Consider the following 24,390-nt stretch of genomic DNA (forward strand, 5'->3'; position numbering starts at 1 on the left):
AATAATCATTGTAAGTTACTGTTGACTAAATAAAGTTATATTGTACCGACGTCACTGAGAAATAATTGTAAATTCGACATTTCGTGTGGGTCTAAAATTGTGTTTTATTTTTTTTGTACAGGCGAGCGACTTCTCAGACGTTGACGACTGGCCTACTCTTGGAGGCACAGAGGTAGTACCTTTTTTTTATTCTGAATAATATTCTAGATCAAATGTAGACAAATAGTATGTAATTCAAATTTGAACATTTTTGAGACTAAACATATTAGCAACAGATCACTAATAAGCAAACATTCTCATCGGGTCAGATAAAAAAGTTATTTTTTTCTTCCACCATTTAATAATGTCAAAACAAGTGCTTGTACAATTTTTGGCCACTCGAGCGCAATTACGAGGGCCGTAAATAAATACGTTTCCCTGGGGCCGTTTACAGAAGGAAAACAAAATTTCATTGGAACAGATACAACAACTGTTGAGCTATTTTTCAACATATTCCACACTGGAATTGAGACATTTGTCATACCATAGTATCGGCAGAGAGGTGCAGACTGCTGTCACACACTGGTTCCGATCCCGGATGGCAGACTTCTATGACACAGGGATACAAAAATTGATTCCACGGTATGGCAAATGTCTCAGTTCCAGTGGGGAAATTTTGAAAAATAGCACACCAGTTCTGTCTGTTCCAATAAATCTTTCCGTTAAATTGCGTTCTCTTTCTGTAAACGGCCCGAGGGAAACTTATTTTTTACGACTCGAGTGGCCAGAATTTGTATGAGCACCTGTTTTGAATTATTAACATGGTTGAAGGAAAAAAAAAAAAAAACTTTTTCTTTATCTGCCTCCATGACAATGTTTGCTTGTAAGTTGGCTTCGCATGTGAGAGGTCTTGGGTTTCAGCTCGGAATTTTTACATCTTTTAGTTATTTTCTTACTGTAACTTGTTCTTCTTAGATATTGCTGCATTCATGTAGATCGTATTCAAGAGCAGTAGGATTGGAACTTAGAAATCGTCCATCTTTTGGTTGATGTTTTTTTTAGTTTCACTTACGTCTCCTGAAGTCATTATAGGTTCCTTTCAATTTCCCAATCATATCTTACAAAAAGAGATCGAACTTAAGAATTGAAAGCTGTGAGAACAACACGAAACATGAAGTAAGATAACATTGTTGCTCTTCAAATTAATTATGGTTGGTAGTCCTCAGAAAACATTTGCAAATTCTAGAGACCTTAGATTAATCCAGCAGTTTTGATTTACGTTAATCCGGAATTTGTTTTTCTAATACAAATTTATTACATATTTTAGATGTTCAGATGTGTACAATGTTTCAGATGAAATTTTTTAAATTTATTTTAACTAATAGAAGTAATTATTTACAGTCAAATCTGTTTGTAAAGGGTTACGTACCTGAACACCACCTTCATCTTCTAATCTGTTACTGTTACTACCATCTCCACCACAACCTCCTCCTCTATCGCCGCCACCACTATCCATATTGCCAACATTTAAGAATTAAGCCATTTTGTTCATTTTACCTTCTTATGAGGATTATGATAGTCTTTCTGATCACATAACTTAGTACATAAGACAGTTTTGCCTCATATAAGGTGTATAACCTTAAACCTACTCTAATAATGGTCACTTCAACACGCTGATGTAGAATACCAAGGAAGTAAATGAGGGTTCAGAAGCAAAGGGGTGCAAGTTACATGAGTTAAGTGCCTCCAGGGCAAGTTAAAAAATTTAAAATTCTAGTGGCAAAGGGATACATCTTTTAACCACATTACACCCTAAAATTGAAATAAAAAATTTCACGGTATTTGCGAAATCTTAAGTACTTTCAAACTACATTTTCTCACACGTAACTTAAATGCACTTACACCCCTTTGCTTCTGAGCCCCTCAGATGTAAACAAATGTTTGTATTATTATTATTATTATTATTATTATTATTATTATTATTATTATTATTATTATTATTATTATTTTCTAAGCTAATAAGTCTTACTTTTATGAACATAATTATGATCAACCAAAATCTGTATCACATTAGATCCACTAGAGCAGTGTTTCTCAAGGCATGGCCCACGGACTACTAGTGTTTCTTGGATACGTCAGGTGGTCCATGGGTTAAATGATGATAAATAAGTTATTTGATCAATTGAATATCCCCCCAGGAATAGGAAAGAGTCTTACTTAGGCCGTTATTTCGGGGGATATTTAATTAATTAAAAAGGAAATAAATAAAACTCTTCTTAACACTCCACAAACCTTTGATGTAGTTGCAACGTTGTATACCCACTCTAGATCTTTTGAATTCATAATGTTTGTGATTAAATTGTTGTTGATGTTAGTAATTTTGCCGTCTCTATTAATTTACCTGAATTAGAGTTTTTTATCGTTATATAATTACTGTATATTCAGTTTTGGACTTGCAATGTAGTGCTGTTTATATTATTGGTAATCAGACTGTAATTATGTATTTTTTTAATATGTTGCTTTTTAAGTTCAATATTCAATTACGTACGTTGTTCAACTATTATCATCTTTCCCTTTATTTCTAAGCATAATTAGTTTAATGAAGAATAAAATTGATATAGGGCTAATGTTATTTCAGAGGTAAGTGTTTATGCAGTAGTAGTAGCGTCAAAATGTGTTTAGGAGGGAGAGAGAGAGACCATTTTTGGCACATGGTCCCCTACAGATCAAATCTTGAAAAATGCAGCACCAGAAATTTTAGGGTAAGCACAACAAAAGGAACACACGCCCTAACTTTTTGGAAGTTGATGATCTCTGCTGAAATAGAAGCTTCGTGTGTTTCAGCATTTCAAACCACATCGGAATTGTTCACGCAAGAAGTATACTAACATCATAATTATACAAGAAAATGGGAAGTGGAACGCCAATGCCACGTCGTATTGCCACTGTAATAATGATGTACTATAAAAGTACCTGTTAGCGTTATTTTATTAGGCTGCTTCTTAATTTGCGTTTACAATTTGTATTTATTATTTATTTACTACATATTATCTAACTTCTATTGTGTTCAGTTCAGGAAACAAATGTGTCCATAAATACAGTCACATACACGTAAGCTATTAGCTTTCATATATGGAAATTTCCATTGTTTTCTTGGATATTTTTTTTCTCTCTATTATTCTTTCGCATGTTTGTATGGGAACTTCCATACAAACAATAATATTATTGCAGATTCCATTTAAGTAATACATTCTTTGAAAACTGTCTTATGAATATGATAAAATGCACATAGTACTACTTCGTTTGTCATTATCACGAATGTATTTGAAGAAATTCTGGGATTAATAGTATCAACTGTCACTTCGAAAAAATACTAGTACAGTACTTCAGATCTGTACTCACAGCTTGGGTTCATTACGCTGTGTCTAATGTGGAAAATCAGATGTGTAAGCGCCTGCTGGACACCAGATAAGTTAAATTTTGTACATCATTGAGCTTTAATTAAGTTTGAGCATGCACTATTTTGGTCTGTGATAAATTTAAAAGATTGAATTAATAACAATTGGAAGTGCGTTGCTTAATATATGCTGTATCACTCCCTCATTTCAAAAAATATATTACTGCTGATTGTATTAAAATATGTATTGATATATTATATTGTTTCTGTGGTATTGCATGACGCTCATATGAAATTTTCATCAATTGCGGAAAATTATATCCAAATAAATCACATTAAAAATCTGTTCATTATAAAATATGAGAGTTTTTGGCAAAATTTATCGTTTTCTCTGAGACACAGCTTTCAAAATAATGGAATTGGTAAGTAATAGTAATATACGTTACAAGAGCGGTATGTTGACGTTTTCATGTTCGAGGAAAAGATTGAAAAAGCGAAACGTAGTTGAGCTTTTTTAATTTCCGAGAACATGAAAACAAACATACCGCTCGTGTGTCGTACATTATTTTGTGCGAAGATCGTTTATTACATACCTGAAAGACGAATTTCTAATTAGTTGCAATGAAATCTCCATGTTGGTTTCTGTTTAATGACGCCAACTTCGGAACACCAAAAATCTTTCTTCAACATTGTTGCTGTAAAATGTTTTCTGTGTTTACTATACTCCAGCAGGCCGTGATATACGTCTGTCTTTTTTTTCCCCCAGTCTATAAATGCGAACTTAAAACAAACGGTAAGGTTATGTAATGATTTATTTTTCATTTTAATATTTTAACAATATTATTTATATAACATATTGCAGTAATAACATCGACATCTGGAATCTCGTTGATTTTTTCACGGCTTCCTTAATGTTACTTGTATCAGGAATGCAATAAGTTTCGTGGAGTAGTAGACTTTACTTAATTTTTGCAAATATTTAAAAACAATAATTAACATTGCAATTTAGGTGAAATTGCAGTGGTAAGTTTCCAATTTATAATTATTACAATGTTAAACGTCTCTAAAAATAATATGTTAAAAGCCTAAAGCAGTAAAATGAATGTCGCGCTTAAGCGGTAAGAAGAGGGAAATTGTTATGTGTGTTACGTTGGGAATACTGAATGTGGTATTTCACACTTACCGCGTATTGGTTCTGGGCGGAAAACAAGCAAATACGCACGATCTCGCACAAACGGTAAGGTTATGTAATGATTTATTTTTCATTTTAATATTTTAACAATATTATTTATATAACATATTGCAGTAATAACATCGACATCTGGAATCTCGTTGATTTTTTCACGGCTTCCTTAATGTTACTTTTATCAGGAATGCAATAAGTTTCGTGGAGTAGTAGACTTTACTTAATTTTTGCAAATATTTAAAAACAATAATTAACATTGCAATTTAGGTGAAATTGCAGTGGTAAGTTTCCAATTTATAATTATTACAATGTTAAACGTCTCTAAAAATAATATGTTAAAAGCCTAAAGCAGTAAAATGAATGTCGCGCTTAAGCGGTAAGAAGAGGGAAATTGTTATGTGTGTTACGTTGGGAATACTGAATGTGGTATTTCACACTTACCGCGTATTGGTTCTGGGCGGAAAACAAGCAAATACGCACGATCTCGCACAAAATATCTTTTTAAGTATGTAGTATGCGCCAGATTTGGTCGAAGTAACTTTACCCATATAGGAACTATTTAAAAGGGACATGCAAGGGCTATTATATTTACAGGATTTCCATTTTCAAATGTCTCTTTCACCCACATATGAAGTACGCATACAGAGACTGTTCTTTCAATTTTGTGTTTTTGAGCTACGTGCTTGAGAGTAATTAAATGCTATCACAGTGTTTAATATTACCTTAAATTACAACAAAATATGTTACAAATAATGTCCATCTGCTGTAGAGAAGCTTCAATAAACTATTGGAACACTAGCCCTGTTCTTCGTATGTGGTGTGTAGTGTAGCATGAAGAAAAGTAACGTCGTCATGTCATGGGCGCTCATGTAACTGATAAGGTGCTTTCGAACTCCTGTGTTTGTTTTGGGAATTTACATATCCCAATAAATCTAGCCGCTCTGTCAGAAAAAAAATGATATCAGGATTCACAGTCCGTCATATATACAGTACAGAAACCAATTACTACCGGTAAATTGAATTTTATCGTTGCTGTCGGGATTATTCAGAACCACTGAAATCTTACGATCACAATTTGAGTTTTTTTCTGTTTATTCGGATTCACATGAAACTGTGCACTGTTCTGCTAGACAATTGAGAGATTTTCATGGAACTCATCTTCTGTTAAAACAGTCCTTCTCATCTACGTAAAGATTAATTTTTGGTCCTATATTATGGTAACAATAATTATTATTAGAGGAGAAAAATTCACTCCGGCGCTGGGGATCGAACCAGGCCACAACTAGAGGAGAGGGATTCGATCCGGTGCTATGGATTGAACTTCGGTGTAGCTCAGTGGTTAGAGCACTTGGTACGTAGAACCAAGGACCCGGATTCGATGCTCGGTGCCAGAGCGAATTTTTCTTCTCTAATAATCGTTGTTACCATAACAGATAATATATTCCGTAGGGCCAAAAATTAATCTTTACGTAGATTCTTCGCCAACATTGCATATTACTGTGAAATCCCGGTCACCAAGTCACTCAATTGAGTGCGCTCTTTTTATAATTGCAGTTGACGTAATATAATATGTCAACATGTATGTCGAACTTGGAGTCAGATCACAGAGGAAAGAACACTAGAGGACAGGGATTCGAGCAGGTGCTGTGAATTGATCTTCGGCGTAGCTCAGTGGTTAGAGCATTTGGTACATTAGAACCAAGGACCCGGGTTCGATTCCCGGCGCCGGAGCGAATTTTTCTTTTCTAATAATTATAGTTCTCATGCTTGCTTTCTTTTCAAACACCGAACTTGAAATTAAATCTCTTGACTTGCTTGGGACATTTACATCAGACAATTTTCTCAGAAATGTAAATCAACATTGTCGATTTGATGCAACGTAATAACATGCGCTGTTCCACTCTGTCTTCTTGTTTTAAAGCCTATCTATTACCTCAACTGCTATAATACAACTTATTGCCCAAGTACAGAGACTTGCGTGATAAGTACAGCGTCAGTCTGATCGCTCAAGTGCTGGAAATCGTGCTTGGACTTCCACATAGGAGTTTCCAGGAAAGTGGGGACGCTCTAGATTGGAAGCCTTGTACTAGCTAAAATCTGCGCAAATAAGTCAGACATTGTTCTACACAAACTCTAAACTTTAGTACAATAGAACTTGGTTATAACGATATCCAAGGGACCTTAAAAATTATGTTGTTATAAACGAGTGTCGTAGTAACCGAGATTCACATTATCAATCTAGTGAAGTGGAAAATGACAAATAACAAACTTAATTAGACTTATTTTACATTTATGTATTGACTTTTAAGCCTACAATGAACATAATAAAATACACGTAGGCCTACAATTATAAATACAGTATTCTGTATTAAAACAGTTTGTTGAGTACTCACCAAACTACTTTACTTAGAAGTGAAGTAATCAGTCATTTTACTCTGTTGTCTTCTGCTTGCCCAATACACACTTTCTAGAGCTAAATTACATTCTATGTTCATAATTTCAGTTGCAATTTCACTGCTCCCTTCCCTAGCTTCATAGAACATGTTCATAATTATAATGACTTCTAAAGCATCACTCATTTCTTTTAGTGGACATACTGCGTTAAAACGCGTGCACTTCGTGAAAACTTCCTGTCGAAACTGATCTAATACCGTATGAATTCGGGCAGGTTACAATGGGGTGGGGAATCCTCCTGCATTCCAGAGGTCTATGACAGAAGGAGACTGTAAAGAATTTGTCAGGGTCAGATTTAAACAAAATATTTCTTAAGATACTTTGGTTCTTAGAAAATCTTATTCCAAACTGGGGTTGAAAATGACGTTATATGCGAGGTAGACGCATATGCGTTTGTCGTATTAAGCAAGATAAAAAAGCATATGTCTTATGGGGAATTAGTTGGGACCACAGAATATTTGACATTGTAGGCGAGGTGTCACACAAAACGAGGTCGCTATAACCAAGTTCTACTGTACATACAAGTAGAAATAAAACTTCATTATATCATCGGCATTGTACTCATACTACTAGTCCTCCTCCTCCTTGTCATAATAATAATAATCATCATCATCATCATCATCATTTTATCGGAATTTCTTCATCCAACATTCAGAACTGACGTGTCCTGGTGTGCTGTTTTTCCAATTCATGTGATATATTCAACACACTGCAAACAATTCTCCTAATTCAAAAATAATTGATTTGTGAGCCATGGGGATTGAGATCGAATGCATATACCTTATTTTATTTCATGGAGTGCAGTTTCATAGAAAATACTTTGCCGACAGACCTTCTACTGCCCACTACTAATTGGTTGTCATAAATAAATGTCTTCCTTACTGTGACGGAAATCTTGTCTTCTCCTGTTGGTAACCAATCACAACCTTCATTCAGAAGAATTCACAGGTTCCCGTCAAATCCACGTGGAGGCAGAGTTGTCGCATCTTCTCCGAATTCCAAGAATCCCGTCAGTTTCACTGCATAATTTCGAAGGTCACCAGGATTGTGGCAAATGTGCAATGTTGGGACGAGGGGACAGGATGGAATTGTCAGAGGTGTTTGTGTAGGAAGTCATAAATCTGTAAGTGAGTGTTCAAAGGAGCCACCGAACTGCACTCCTTGAAATAAAATAAGGTATACCATGTCTGTGAATTATTTGAAGGAGGGAAATGAATAATGTAGTTTATTATTATTATTATTATTATTATTATTATTATTATTATTATTATTATTATTATTATTACTATATAAATTTCTGTTATCGTCATATTGAAACTCTATACTTGGGAATGTTTCAAGTCTTAGTTTTAAATCATCGTTGAATGTGAGGTTATGTTTGCACCTTAATTTAACTTTCAGAAAAAGAGCCAAGTGAACCCTATTCCAACGTTAAAGCAGAATGGTCATGTGAAGGCTACTACTGGAAGCTGTAGCAGTAGCAGTAGCACCAGTAGCAGCAATGGTCAAGGTTCCAATAATGAAGGTGCACAAGGGCCATCCAGTGCCGAGGACAAGCCCTTGCAAAATGGCAGCTCATCTTACCCAGAGGAACAACACCAAGGTTCCAGTCAGCTAGCAGGACCAGAAGCTGCTGAGAGGAGGAAAAAGAGTGAGTATGATATATGACATGCCGAGACAGTAGTGCTTCAGATTTTTCTTAACAGTCTCTATTTCGCTGAGTAGCGATTAAGATCTTAAACTTTTTTTTTTTGTCCGATCCAGTCCCTTCCTTCTCTCACTCTTCACATCATCTGTGTTTTTTTTTTTTTTCTTTTCCTTTATTTTACTTTACCATGTCAGAATTCAGGAATGTTTTCATTGACATTTGAGAGATGTAGATTGCTGGATGTAAAGTAAAATACTTAAGTAAGAGTTACATGTCTTAGCTTAAAAATGTAAACAATATGGATAAGAGTGAAAAACATTTAGAACCAGATAAAGATAATATTACACAAGAATGAAAATATTTATTGTAGAAACTGAATTACTAGGTCATCCAAAAAATTGTATGGTTAGAATAAGAACACATTTATTTCAGAGATTGCCTAGGGTTGCCAGGTCTCACGTTTTTCCAGTTAGATTTGCGGTTTATTCTTATATTTTATGGCTTACATTTTTCATTTGCTTATAAGACCATTTCTTCCTTTTCTTTTTTCTGATGCAATCACATTAAAGAGTCTTATTTTACAAGTCCCGGAATATTACATTTACAAAGACATCACATAGGCTACATAGATGACACTGTTCCTTTTTTTTTTTTTATAGTTTTTGTTAATTTTTTGTAAGTTTTATGTCAATATGTTGCATTATCTTGAAAAAAAGCTATAATTTTACCGAAATTAATCGATAGCTTTAGTTACATAGCTTTTTGAGTCAAGAATTTGATTACTGTATTCTAGCTTTGAAAATGAATTAATATATTGATACTGCAAGAATTTGTGATCCTTGATAAACTGTGTGAGGCATTTTGTGAGAGTAGGGTTGTTTTATTGGAACATAATCATTATCAAGGAAGTGATATTGGTAAGTGGCTTCATTTTTTATAAAGTTCATAAAGAACGAGTTCAATCATAAATAAAGTCATAATATTAAGGTTTGTACTAGCATTCCAGCTTCTGATGTCTTCATAGAAAGGGATTTTACACTAATGAAGAATAAGTAGACAGTTGTTGTATACAGGAGTAATTCTGAACTGATCAGAGCTACAAATTGTACTAAATTTGTATTTCATTTGGGAATATTTTCTAATTTGCAAAACAGGATGAAAAATTCTTAAGAGCAGCTGAATCTCAAGAGAAATACCAGAAGAAGTAAATTAAATATAGGTTATATAAACAACAGTGTTCTATTCAGTATAATAAAATAAATATATCATGGAAAATCTTCCGTTTTTCTCTGACATAAACATAGCAACCTTAGAGATTGCAATTAGCACATTTTGCTCATTCTTTGTTTTTCTGCTTCACTTTCTTTTTTCCTTTTTATTTTTATTTTCTCTTTCCTTCTTAAAAATTAGGCAGTGTGATTAACATTAATTGTAACTCTCACATTAACTTTTCAAAATATTGATGCTCTTATTCTTCTTTGTAGTTCCAAAGCAAAAATGGGTTCCTTTGGATATTGATTTGGCCAAGTCTCGTGGAAAAAGGGAACGTTCACCGAAATTTCACGGTGGTCATTACAGAGAGCGGAATGGAGAACATGGTAAGTATGATTATTTCAGTTTATAGCTAAGCTTGTTTCTCGGATTACTGCCCTCATTAATCAGTGTAGTGTTTCTGTTCAACAGTACTTTCTGAACAAGTGTTGCTTATTTTTGTTAATTGTGATTTGTTGGATCCAAATGAAGGAACAAGTGGAAAAACACGTTTAGTCCAAATTTAGTAATTTTTATTTTTTAATTGAATCTGGTAGGTCTTTAAGATTCCCTAATCATATTGAAGGAAAAACTCACTTGATTCCACGTTATAAGCATATTAAGGAAAGGCTTACACAGGAAGAAACTGACAGTTCTGCAAGTGTGTAAACGATCTGAAAAATTAGCAAAATGTGGCTAATCGTGTTTTTCCCCTTGACCCCCCAAATGCATTGGAATTGTGTATTAGGTACTTTTCCTTCTTGTCTTTCATTATCATTCCTTGTACCTGCCTTCGTTACAAAATATAGCAGGATACTGAATTGCGGTTGTGGTTTTGAATTGACAAGAGGTCTTTAATGGAAAGCATGTATTGAATTCCTTTACAGATCTCTCATAGTTGTTTTGTACTAAAATAAAAATAGAATGTATTAATAAAACAATTTTTGTAACAAATTGGGAAACATTTAATTCAATTACAGAGGCTTTAAAATACTTCTGTTATTATAAAATTAGGTTATGGAAGCTAGAGTAATGAACTAATAAAACTGTTGCAGCGATTTCTATAATTTTCATCTTCATTTGATGCTGAAAGTTTTTGATGAAGTATCCAGACAAACTGAAAAATTTCTTCTAAATGGGATGTGTAATTTGAAAGAGAAAAATTATTTTGAGTTGTACAATTATAATGTAAGAGAATTGATAAGTTCCCTTCCACAGAGCTTGACTACCACACTCGTTGAAGATGGTGATAGTTGAATAGAGGCATCTATTTTCTTTCCTTTCTGAATTCGTTTCTTCCTTTTCGGCTCTCATGTCTCCCTATTTTTCCTGTAAACCCATTTTTTTTTCGTAATGTAATAGTTTAACTCTCTTTTAAATTATGTGTGTAGGGGAATTTATAACTTCCATTCCACAGGGCTTGACTATCACACACGTGAAGATGCCGACAGTTGGAGAAGCACTGATGGCCTTGATAGAGGTGGTCATCACTACAGAGGAGGCCGAGGTGGTCCAAGGCACAGAGGCAGAGGTGGACGTGGTGGGGGACGAGGCTTGGGCCGGGGTGGCTTCCGGAGAGGAGGACCACTTCATAGCGAGTCAGAGTACCCCGATTACCCAACTGAATATACTCAGGTAAGGTTTGTACTTTGCTGCATATGATCTTCAAGGCTTCACAGCTCCTGCAAATCATAGGAGTGCAGTGTTGCCTAGGTAAGGAGTATCACTATAATGGGAGGCAGTGGGCAGCCAGACATTATAAGTATGCCTAAAAAAAACCTACAATTTTAGTTCATGCTGTTTCCTCTATACAATTATTATAAATATGCTGGTTGTAGCACAGCATTCAAGTGACAATGCATTGGGAAACTGATTTCTTTCTCCCTCTCTGTCTCATAAGAGACAGTGATATTACTACATTGCAGCCATTTGTATTGGTGCTCTTCATATGCTGGTATAGCTCTGGCCTTCTATGCTCGAGGTTATGGGTTCGAGCCCGGCCGAGGTCAATGGCATGTAAGTTGTTTAAATGCGACAGGCTCATGTCAGTAGATTTACTGGCATGTAAAAGAACTCCTGCAGGACAAAATTCCGGCACACCGATGACGCTGATATAACCTCTGCAGTTGTGAGCGTCGTTAAATAAACCATAATTTTTTTTTTTTCACCATATGCAGGAGGTTTGCATTTTAATATAGTAGTTACCATCCTTGTCTTTGGACTTCAGGTATGCAGGCTCAACCTTGGCCGAGAGTAATGGATTTTTAGGCAAGAAATCTTAAGTGCTTTGTGTCTTGGGTGAGAAACTGAGGCTGTTCGTTCCACATAATAAATTTATTGCATGTAAAACATCCCCTTGTTCATGAATAAAAATGAGCGACGACAGAATTCTTTGTCCAGATTGCCGGTACTCTATTCTTAATTCTTGGTAACTAGGGAAACCTCTGACAGAAGGATGAAAACGTTTCTTTATGCCATAGCAGGACTCTTAACTTGCCGTTATTCACCCCAACTGTACAAGTGTGATTCATATATATTGGTAGTACCAAAAGCATAGACTGCTTAGTTCGTCAGAGATTACCCAGAGTGAACTACAGGCAGTAGGTTTACCTTACACTTGTAATAATAATGATTATGATGAAGGATTGTTGGAATGTTACAGGATAATTAGAGTACCCAGAGAAAATCCTTGTGTTGTCTGGACAACTGGCTTGCTCAATAGAAGCTATAAAATTCTGGGTGGAATGAACAGGATTTGACTTCGGGTTTTGGGGGGGGGGGGATCTCCTGGCCTATATTATTCCTTGTTGCAAAGTAATGTTGTTGTTGTTGTTTTCTAATGCCAGGCGTTTGACAATAAAGTCATTTGACCTCTTGCACTCCAATATTTTTCAAAGATATTATCATGACTAGCCACTGAAGCACAGATTTTGAGGTGTTCCGAATCCATTTCTTGGTTTGAGTTGCACAATGGGCAGTTAGGGGACTGATATATTCCAATTCTATGCAGGTGTTTGGCCAAACAATCATGGCCTGTTGCCAATCTAAATGCAGCTACAGACGATTTTCGTGGTAAATCTGGAATTAACTGTGGATTTTGATGCAGAGAGTTCCATTTTTTCCCTTGGGATTGAGTTATCAAATTTTGTTTGTTGAAGTCTAAGTATGTAGATTTAATAAATCTCTTCACAGAGTAATACGTAGATTTAGTAACAGGTCTGTAAGTAGCAGTGCTGCCCTTCTTTGCTAAAGCATCCACATTCTCATTTCCCAGGATTCCACAATGGGATGGTATCCATTGAAATACAATTCTTTTATTGAGTGATAATAATTGAGAGAGCATTTTAGTTATTTCTGCTGTTTGAGATGAAGGTGTGTGTTTAGAGATGATTGATAGAATAGCTGCTTTGGAGTCTGACAATATAACTGCATTCCTAAATTTATTGATGTGGCATAGAAGATTCCTGAGACATTCACTTATTGCAATGATTTCACCATCAAAACTTGTTGTTCCATATCCAAGAGATCTATAAAGTGAGAAGAGACAGCACGTAACACCTGCACCGGCACCTTGTTCTCTGGAGATTAACGATCCATCGGTGTATAAATGAAGCCAGTTTTGTGGAGGGTACCTAATATTAATTGTCTCTGCAAAGTAATGTAGCATCCGTGTAATATCAGAATGATAACAGATATATAATCAATTCATCTATTGAAAAAGAGTGTGGGATTACCTGCCTCCGGAGAAGAGAAAGTCCAGTGACTTTCGTAAAATTTATGAAATACAGCGACATATTGTGTTCAACCTGTACCTGCACCTCTTTCTACTATACTACTAGCTGGTAGTAAAATTAATGAGGGTGGTAATAATCAAAATCTCATATTGTTTATTTGTGGGAATGCTATATCTGGAGCCCCTAATAGTCTTGGTGTAAAAGCCAATGCAATACCAGGTCGATTAAACCAAATTAGATTCTTAATTAATCGACCTGGTGTTTTATACGGTCAATATTCCGAAATTTGTGAAGCAAATCCAGATTTATATCTATCGTAATCGAAAGTATTTCAACAAATGGTTTTATGAACTGAGTTCTAAAAATAAATGAATCATCAGATGACTGAAAGCAAGTAATGGTCTCTTAAACTAAATTATAGTAATTTAGCAATTACTTCTGATGAGAAAATTTAGTTAAATAATTACATTATCTTGTCAAGATAAAATTATTCATTAGAATATTCTTCTGTTCCACTCCTAAGGTTTACAGAGAACAACATTTACATTTATGCAAATGATATTTACAATACTGTTTTTTCTTTCGCATGGTTGTACTGCAACTTTATGGCAGTTTAAACATACCATAGTTCATATATAAGAAGGATTTATGTACGTAGTTTCTCTGCGATATTAGACTGTGCAATCTACAAAAGTTTAATGCTTTTATTTGAAGTACTGTTGTGAAATATATTACATTACATGATCACGAACAGTGGATAAAATGCAGGTGTGTGTTTGTGATGATGAAGATGTTGAATATTTTTGTCTTCTTTTCCCGTCTGATGTGGGACATATTTTGTGATGAAAGCACAACATCTGAGCAAACAGGAAGTGCTGATAAGTAAATAATAAAGATAATTCCATTTTACTTGTAGTGTATCATACTTCCCTTTTGTTAAAGGTGAACAAGTTCGGAGGTCCAGCAGAGCAGCCAGCTTTCATGATGCCCTATATGGGGACATATTACTTCGATAGTAACAGCTACATGCATCTGGATGAACCTACACTGAAGGAATATATAAGAAAACAAATGTGAGTGTTAGACGTCTTCATAACAAAATGTTTGCTTAATTTTTGTACATGAATGTATAAAAGGACGAAAAATTCTTAGATATTATATATAAGTACAGAAGAAGTGTACATAAAAGAACAATTCTACCATTCATACTGGGTTGGTGTGCGAGATATAATGCATTTGTAGTTCGTAAGTGACATTTTATGTTTATGTATGAGTGATTGGTTTGGCAGATCGAATTGATTGCATTTAATCAAATAAATAATATATTAAAAACCATTGTAGCAGTTAAATGATTATGTGAACAGTAAGTCACTGTTTTTTTTTCTTAAATTTTTTGTCATTAATGATGAAGATCCTCGTTGTATACAGATCATTTTATTTAAATTTCATATAAAACTTTCAACAAAATTATTTTTATGTTTTAATGAGGTAAAAATTTATTCTTTGATATTGCTCGTAATTATGGATTGAATCTCGCTGTTCCTTCTCAACTTGTACAGTAGTGGCAAAAAAAACCAGACCGACCCTTGTAGCTGATTTAGAGCCTTGTTCACTCAGAGCACAATAGACTGGTAACTAAGACTTTCGTGGTTTGAATCCTGCCTGGGAAGGAAAATTTTTTTCGTTCCTTATTCAAATTTATTCCCAATACTTTTCGATTGCAGCAATATTTTACTACTTAATTAACTTATTATTCCCAGAACATGAATTTTACCAGCAATCGAAAAGTATTGGGAATAAATTTGAATAAGGAACGAAAAAAATCTTCCTTCCCAGGCAGGATTCGAACCACGAAAGTCTTAGTTACCAGTCTGTCGTGCTCTGGAGTGAACAAGGCCCTGAAATCAGCTACAAGGGTCGGTCCGGTTTTTTTTGCCACTACTGTACATTACAAAATTTACACATAGCATATCGATGGCCCAGAACCAGACTGTTCCAAGTCCATTTTACTATTTTTTTTTTTTTTTTCAGGAGAGCTATTTTAAGCTCCTGACATTCAGAGCTTCATGAAACAATTTGGAATAGCTTCATAGCAACCTTATGGAGAGGAATATTTACAATTTTGTTCGATTCATATATGCAGACAAGAACTGGAACACAATGAAACACAGATTTCTTTCTTATAAAAATTTGACTTAGAACAGTCTGGTTCTCGGCCATCCATATGTTAACTTTCACTGAGATCAAATCCATGACTGTAATAAAGCCATTTAAAACTTAAGAGTTATTAAGTGCCAGGACGAGTTTTTTAGGTCTCTTTACAATAGAGGACACCTGGCAACCCTAGATATAATCCACATGAAACTTTCGCACGCTTCTTGTCTAATCTGTAATTAACTTTTCGCGTTTATCATTAGTGACAAAAAAATAAAAGTAACAGGTGTGATAATGAACAAACACCTGCGTGGACAAAGTGACAAGCAACGTCAGTATTGCACATAAGTAATAAAATGAAGTTTACTAAATATTCATTCAACTTTCTTATCAATTCCCCAATAACAGCTGGAGTTCTGGTCTTCACTTGTAGATAGTATTAAAAAGTTGCTGCATGTATGATCTCAGGCTGTCGGTATACTAGCAGATATTTTACTTTGTCAACAGCTTATTCAAACACCGTACAACCATTTCCATCACAAAATTCTTTGCCATGTATGGTACATAGAAAGTTTCAGGAATGGGGTACCTATTGGAGATATGAGGCGGGCAATTACTTCCCTTGATTTATTTGGGATTGATCATAAGATGGCATGTGCGAATAGGAAGTACCATTAGAGAGCTCAAATTCCATTTTCTTCTTGACTTCCTGCTGCTATGGCAGCTCCTACTCCAGTATCTGCTTTGGTTCATTTATCAACTTCAGTTACTACAGGAGTTTTTTTATTAATTCGTTTTAGAGTTGTCTCTAGTGATTGATTAAATATTTTTATTTTACTTATTTCTAAGTTAATTTTCAACCCTTTTCTAATTGCTTCAATGATGATTGTTAATATGAGCAAGTAATTCCTTTCTTGTAGTTACTGTATTTAGTATAATACAAGTTTATCTGTTTGTTTAGGTACATATTAATTATATATTATTTGTCTTTTGAGTAATAATAAAATTCAAGAAAATAAACTGCAAACAGTAAAATCATTCACAACTTGATAAACTGAATGGTTGTGAATTCGTAAAGGTTAAAAAAAGTACATACATATTACCTTCTGTGATGCTCATTTTTTTGTCCTTACAGCAATGTTGTTTCCTATATAACCTTTAAAAAAAAAAAAAAAAAAAAGTCTATCTTAATTTGATTCCTTTCTTGTTTTCCTTTTCGTTACTCTTATAATTGAGATTTAGGCTAGGTTGATGTATGTATGTGTGTGTATTTTGAATGTGACATTGATTCCTTACTTAATTGAAGCACTTGGACTTACAGTGATGTTTAAATAATTGTCTTCTTTTCCCAACTGAAAAGGAAATGAATGTTAAATTTTACTTCTGAGCAAGCCAAGTGAATGAATATTTTCTTACATTCCAGTTGACACTGGGTTTTTTCACTACAGCTATTACTATTTATATGAGTGTAAGAAGCTAAATGCTGTCCATTACTAGAAATGATACATGTTTAATCTCCTTCTTTCAGAGAGTACTACTTCAGTGAAGAGAACTTGTTACGTGACTTCTTCCTTCGTCGCAAAATGGATGCTGAAGGTTACTTACCAGTCACACTAATTGCATCATTCCATCGTGTTCAGGCACTGTCAACTAGCTATAAGGTTGTGTCTGAAGCTATAAACGAATCTGAAGTACTTGAAATGAAGGACTTTAAGGTACGTCGATTTAAATGTGTCATTGGTTTATATTCCTATCCTAGATTGAATGGACTTGAATAGTTCAATTAGAAAGTTACCTCAGCCAAGACAAGAAGTGTTTTCGTTATAATTCCTACATGTGTCCTACTGGCTTGTGATTTATCACTTTTTGTTTTGCATCAGTTCATTCTTATAACATAAACATTCTGGTGCCATTTTAAATATTATTCTTATACATTATACAGTAGAATTCCTCATATCTGTCAGATAACTGATTTTTCCAGATAATTGGAAAATACGTTTTATAGGTTATGTAAAGACGTACTGTTCTGCACAAACATTTTTTTTCCATGTTGAAATTTAGACATTTCATATAGATATTTAAAAATAAAGTTTTGAAATACGTACAGTGTCTATTTTTAGTACTGAATACGGTAATGTACATCAATCAGTTCATAATTTATTGTAATGCATAATAGTGTAAAAATACTAAACGTTTTCGTAACCTTATGTCAATTTAAAATAGCGGCCATGTGACGTGAAGAGCAGTGTAGCCAATGTCGCGACTATGAAGACGAAGTAGCGCTCGATGATTTGAACCTCCTTAACATATCTCTAATGTCTTCTTGTTTATATATACTATCTATCACTTGAATGAAACTTTTACGCGCTGTAAGAACAGAGAATTTTACACTTTCCTCTTTAGACCGGTCCAACACTCCTTCGAATGAGTTCAAGTGGTAAATTTAAAGATATCGCCTCTGCGAATTGTTTGCAAGGCCCAAGTGACAGCTTACCAATCTCCAGGGACATAACGGGGTTTTCTGTCTATGTTTTCACGCTTGAACAATTTAAAGAGTAAACAATATGAGGCATGTGCGATCCATAAAAACCACTCACATCTTCGTTTGACTCTTCTCTTTCGCATAAATGAGTTTTTTTTTTTTGGCCTAGCCAAAAGTGCCATCGTTTTGGTATTGCTGGTTATTTGGGTGCCAGATATGAGGGATTTTACTGTAGATATTCTTGGATTCGTTGGTTTCATTTTTATTTTCTCTGTTATATACTTTTCATTTGTTTTTGCATTAACATAGGCTAATATATTTTTGTTCAGTAATAATTTAACATGGTTGGGTGGGGGGAGGTGTGAAATTTCTGTTTTGTACAAGTTTTAAGATAGAGACTTCAATTTTGTACACTTCATCCCCTTCCTAATATTCTTGCATGTGGATAAATATGGATACAGATATGGTTTATCGTCACACAACATATTCGGCCCTGCTGGTCCTTCACATTCCTATTCTTACATATAAGTTTCATTATGATCAAATGAATGATTTTTGAGTCATTCAAATTAAAAATAAATTGCGTACTTTCAAAATCAATTGTGTCTTACAAACTTCAAGTTCCATACATGACTTTTTTTTCACATCTCTGATATGATTAGAAAAGAACTACGTAATCAGAATTTTAAATTTACGTCTGTAAATGGAGAGAAAATTAAAAAATATATATAGGCAATTTCAAAATTTAAATTTTTTGTGTTCACTAAATATGTTTTATTTTTTAATTTCGAAAAGAAAAGGAAAAATAACCAGTCCGTAGCAACATTTCCAAGAATAGTAAATTATTGGAGCAAGTACAACAATTTAATTATTTTGGATATCAAATCACATATGAAGAAGGAAAAAAACCCTAATGAAAAAATTATGAAATTGAACAGAGTAATGGGGACCATTATTAGGATATTTAAACCAACCTTGTCCAGGAACACATGCGCACTAGAATTGCCTTTACAAAACTTTGACCAGACCTATATTATGTTACAGCAGTGAGGACTGGACATTTTGTAGCATTGATACACAGAGATTAGCTGTGGCAGAAATGAAATATATGAGATTTACGTCAGAATACACGAGAATGGACCACTTGAGAAATAGAGATTAACTGCGACAGAAATGAAACATATGAGACATACATCAGGATACACGAGAATGGACCATTTGAAAAATGTGACATTATGAAGAAACTACATATTGAACCAATCATAGATTACCGTACCTACAAAATACAATTAAAATTGGAAATCACATGTAAATAGAATGTTAAAATGTTGACAAGAGACTATAATGGGCCATTAGGCACAATTCATGGAATGATGATGATAATTTCGAAAGTATTTAGTTTATCAAAAAAAAAAAAAAAAAAAAGACTGTTTTGTTAACCATAGTATGCAGAATGTGCAGTTCGAATCTCATGTTTCTTGCATCAAAATAAGAGCCTTTATGCTTTGAACATGTGAAATGTACCGAAAAAAAAAAGCCTGGAGGAAACAACTTGTGAAGTTCACATACCATTCAAGAGTGCAGCCATTGTTATGCTTCCAAGCATCACCCGTCTCCCCCCTTAACAGGACTCAACTAATTTTCGTTTTTGCAATTTTATTTAGGTTCGTACCAAGATCAACCCAAAAAAGTGGCCGATTGTGGAAGGACCAGGTCAAGGTGCTGCAGGATTGGTAATGCAAGGTCAGGGAGCAGCTGGTGGTAACCATCACTATGCACCCCCTGTGGTAATTCCCGCTCATCAGATCCCTCCTCCACCCCTTCCATCGAGCTTTCGTTCCTTTCCACTTCCTTCAGCTCCTCCATTAGCCATTGACGGACCTGAACTGCAAAATGGCAGAGTGGAAGTGTCCACGGATTCTCACCACGTGGTGGACAACTTAAATCCAGATGTTCCTGAATTCATACCTGTAACTGCGAGAGTCCAGGGGGAAAATGGGGATCAGAACACACCACAGACTGAGAACACTGAAAGTAAAGAGCGGGACGAACCTCAGAGGATGGATACCCAAGGTATGTGTCTATTGTTACTGATGACTTGTTGTTAATTGCTTGCAGTGATGCTGCTTAATTTGTCTTCTTTTCCCAACTGATGTGGAATGAGTGATTGTGCTTTGAGCTACTGAGCAAGCAAGATTATCGAATTAATATGTAATGCTATAAAATTTACATTGCCGAGGATCATACTTTCTCTTGAAGGTTTTGGCATACAAAATTACACATTTTCTTTTAACCCTGGGCAAGGAAATAGTAATATGCGTTACAAGAGCGATATGTTGAAGTTTTCATGTTCGAGGAAAAGTTTGAAAAAACGAAACGTAGTTGAGCTTTTTTAATTTCCGAGAATTGAAAGAAAACATACCGCTCGTGTATCGTACATTATTTTGTGCGAAGATCGTTTATTACATACCTGAAAGAGGAATTTCTAATTAGTTGCAATGAAATCTCCATCTTGGTTTCTGTTCAATGACGGCAAATTTGCAAAACAAAAATATCTATCTTCAACATTGTTGCTTTAAAATGTTTTCTGTGTTTACTATACTCCAGCAGGCCGTGATATATGTCTGTCTTTTTTTTCCCCCAGTCTATGATGAGTCTGGAATCTTGTTGATTTTTTCACGGCTTCCTTAATGCTACTTGCATCACGAATGCAGTAACTTTAGTGCAGTTGTAGAGTTTACTTAATTTTTGCAAATATTTAAAAACAATAATTAACAGTGCAATTTGGGTGAAATTGCAGTGGTAAGTTTCCAATTTATAATTGTTACTATATTGAACGTCTCTGAAAATAATATGTTAAAAGCCTAAAGCAGTAAAATCAATATGTCACTTAAGCGGTAAGAAGAGGGAAATTGTTGTGTGTGTTAGATTGGGAATACCGAATGTGGAATTTTAGATTTTCCGCGGATTGGTTTTGTGCGGAAACCAAGCAAATACGCACGATCTCGCACAAGGTCTTTTTTTACTTACCTTGTTGAGTTGAAATGTTGAAAGTATAGTAGAACCTCTATTATTCATGGTAATAAAGGGGGTGGACTGAACAGTTAATCGAAAAAATCCGATAATCCTTACTATAAAATATTTTCATAAACCCCAGTAACCGAATATAGAGATTGTGTATGGAGTGTAACCACAGTCTAGTATATACAGTCACGAAGCTCAATACGTAGTAAATATGCATGCATAGATAGTTGCTAACCACTAGGATCGCTAATATCGCCTCATTACAGACAATGTGAAATAGTATCAGCACAGTCTATTATTCCTATCACCCTCACAACTCAAGCTTCGTGACTATATACTGGACTGTGGTGTAACTAAGTCGTCGCCGTCGTCATCTTCCTAACAAGTATTAAACCGAGTGGCCTGTTACGGTCTCAAACAAGAATTTTCAGTCCATCTCTTCTTCGGATGACGTAGAGATCTTTTGCCATGCGGATGGTAATGAAACAGTGCATCGATCCATTCTTTCGAGATGATCCTTCCACTGTGGTGTAACTAAGTATGTTACGTAATTTGTGAAATTAATAGGCCACTTTCACACAATTTTTTTAATTTTGAGTATTGGAATCCATCATTAATAACACAATGTTTTTGTCATTCGAGAATGAAAGATGAAGTGCTTAAAGATAGGAATTCAATAAATCCACAGTATATAAACGTTTTAAGGCTCTTATATGGTATGATATGACTTACATGATAAATGAACAGATGGCAATGTGGCGGTTCCAGGTTTCTAATAGAAAGATAAACATTTTTGCAATTTCAGTTGACACTGTTTTGGTTCTGTTTTGTGTCTAGTTTACCACAAACTGAAAATGTTGAGGAAACTTACTGCAATAAAATGTTGTCAAATACGGAGTTTTAATGTTTGATGTTTTGATATACATCTTATGCTACAAATGCGATTTTTCATTCTAAATGTGGTTTTACAGAGACTCTTCAATCAACAGCACCAGTTGAACCTTCTAAAAGTGAGAAGAAGACTCCTCCAAGCAGTCGTGAGGATAGTCTTGAACCTCAGGAGGAAAGAGGAATCCCCATCAAGAAGATGGCTGATCTAAAACTCGGTGCAAGTCAGGATGATGATATCTGGAGAGAGGTAAGTATAGCAGCAACACTTGTTTTTAAATTTAGTTGTCGTTTGTTACCTACTTCAGTTTAGTTAAAATGTGCACAACCATATAGTATGTTATTTTTTTTGTAAAATTCTATTTCTCTGTATCATTTCTTGTTTTAGTGGATGAATTTTTTTAATATAAAATTATGTTTTTCTGTGTATCAATTCTTGTTTTAGTGCACTTATGTCATTCTCTTTTCTTTTCTCTTTCCTGGTCACACTTGAGACCATCTCTTGTTTTCTTCCATCCTGATTGCTATTAGGTTTCGATGGGTCTTTTCTATCTTTTATCTTGAACTTGATCTCTTCAAACTTTTTGCTGAAGTAGCAAGTCAGAGAAGGTTGCGAACTCAAAACAGTCTACAATCTTAGCTCAGTGTGTGTATATATGATGAGTTCCCTTAGAAGAAAAGATTCAGATGTAAACTGCCCCCCCCCCCCCCCCCATTCAAATGTCTGGGAAGGAACTCTTCGTAGGGGTCTAACTCATCCTCCTACTCTGTAGAAATACCTCACCTCTGGAATTCGTTACCTAATGACGTTAGGGACTGCCGGACTTTATCACAATTCAAAATTAAATTGGAAAATTTTGTCTTATTTAATGCTTTTTAGGTATTGCTAGAAGTGTTGGTTTGTGTTTTTTACTCTAGATTAGAATTGCAAGTTTCTTGTTTATGTTAGTTAATTAGTTAGCATGTAATTAATTGCGATACTTAATCACTCATATACAGTTTGTGTGACTGCAACCTGTGTATATTTTTGTGTGGCATTACTTTGTTTATAGTGTGATTTTTCTTTTTATTTCTATTATTGTATTTATATTTTTGGTGGTGTGGAAGAGAAGGCCTGATGGGCTTAACTACATTAGAATAAATAAATAAATAAATGAATAAATAAATATACACAATTTAAAATAATTCTAGAATGAAATTCTTCAACAGTATTTGGAATTTGAATCTCATTTGTAACTGGTTACAGACTGAAAGGTCCTGGATTCAATCCCGGTTGGTAACAGGATTTTTCTTGTTGCAAAGACTCTTGGACTGTTGTCAGAACGTGGGAGGGGTGATAGTAGGGGGAAGAAGAGCAAAGTGTATAAGATTTGCTGATGATATGGCGTTGTTACCAAAAGAGGAGATATACTAAGGATAAGCTACTGGAGCTAAATGACAACTGTGAACAATATGGGATGAAGATAAATTCAAACAAGACGAAAACCATGATTTTTGGAATAAAACTAAAGAATGGTACTGAGGTTCACTCAGCCTCCTATCAAATTGAATACTAGGTCTTTTGGGGGGGGGGGAGCGGTGAAAGGAGGTTAGAGTGTCGTGCCAACCACACAACTTCATTTTAGTGATGAGGTTAAGAAAACATGTAACTCTACTCCATGCCCCTTAAGTGCCTTTGTAGTGTAGGTAGAGGATATCATTAAAATTTCGAATGTTATAATGTGTTTATTGTCCCATATAGGTTAAACGAAGAGTAAAACCCCCTAAAGATAAATCAGAAGAAAAGAAAGAACGAGAACACTTTGAAGAAAGAGAGGTTAAGGAAACATGTAACTCTACTTCATTCCCCTTAAGTGCTTTTATAGTGTAGATAGAGGATATCACTAACATTTCGAATGATATAATGTGTTTATTGTCCCATACAGGTTAAACGAAGAGTAAAACCCCCTCCGAAAGATAAATCAGAAGAAAAGAAAGAACGAGAACACTTTGAAGAAAGAGAGGAGTTGGATTTTCAGTTTGATGAAGAATTGGATGGACCTGTACCATCAGGACGACATAATACTTTCACTGATTGGTGAGTTCAGTAGCAGACTGGAAAATAAAACCTCAGCCATTCACTTCCAATGGAGGCAAATAAGTCTTATGTCCTTATTTTGTGTAATGTTTAAATTTTGCCTATGTACTACAATT

The 24,390-nt window shown here is 34.8% G+C and overlaps 1 protein-coding gene across 3 annotated transcripts in view; it reads left to right on the top strand.

Moving 5' to 3' along the window:
* The window catches only part of larp (La related protein), a 330,859-nt gene that overhangs the window by 281,015 nt on the left and 25,454 nt on the right, over positions 1-24,390 (top strand). For 2 of the 3 annotated variants that reach the window (XM_069824303.1, XM_069824304.1), the window contains exons 3-11: positions 122-172; positions 8,418-8,667; positions 10,149-10,262; positions 11,333-11,550; positions 14,592-14,722; positions 17,332-17,518; positions 19,950-20,358; positions 22,281-22,447; positions 24,123-24,274. In XM_069824303.1, the coding sequence (XP_069680404.1) occupies positions 122-172; positions 8,418-8,667; positions 10,149-10,262; positions 11,333-11,550; positions 14,592-14,722; positions 17,332-17,518; positions 19,950-20,358; positions 22,281-22,447; positions 24,123-24,274 (1,679 nt within the window). The remainder of the gene's footprint in view (positions 1-121; positions 173-8,417; positions 8,668-10,148; positions 10,263-11,332; positions 11,551-14,591; positions 14,723-17,331; positions 17,519-19,949; positions 20,359-22,280; positions 22,448-24,122; positions 24,275-24,390) is intronic. The other variant, XM_069824306.1, reaches the window with a different exon arrangement.

The sequence above is a fragment of the Periplaneta americana genome, chromosome 4, assembly GCF_040183065.1.
Source record: "Periplaneta americana isolate PAMFEO1 chromosome 4, P.americana_PAMFEO1_priV1, whole genome shotgun sequence".
In the NCBI taxonomy this organism is placed as follows: Eukaryota; Metazoa; Arthropoda; class Insecta; order Blattodea; family Blattidae; genus Periplaneta; species Periplaneta americana.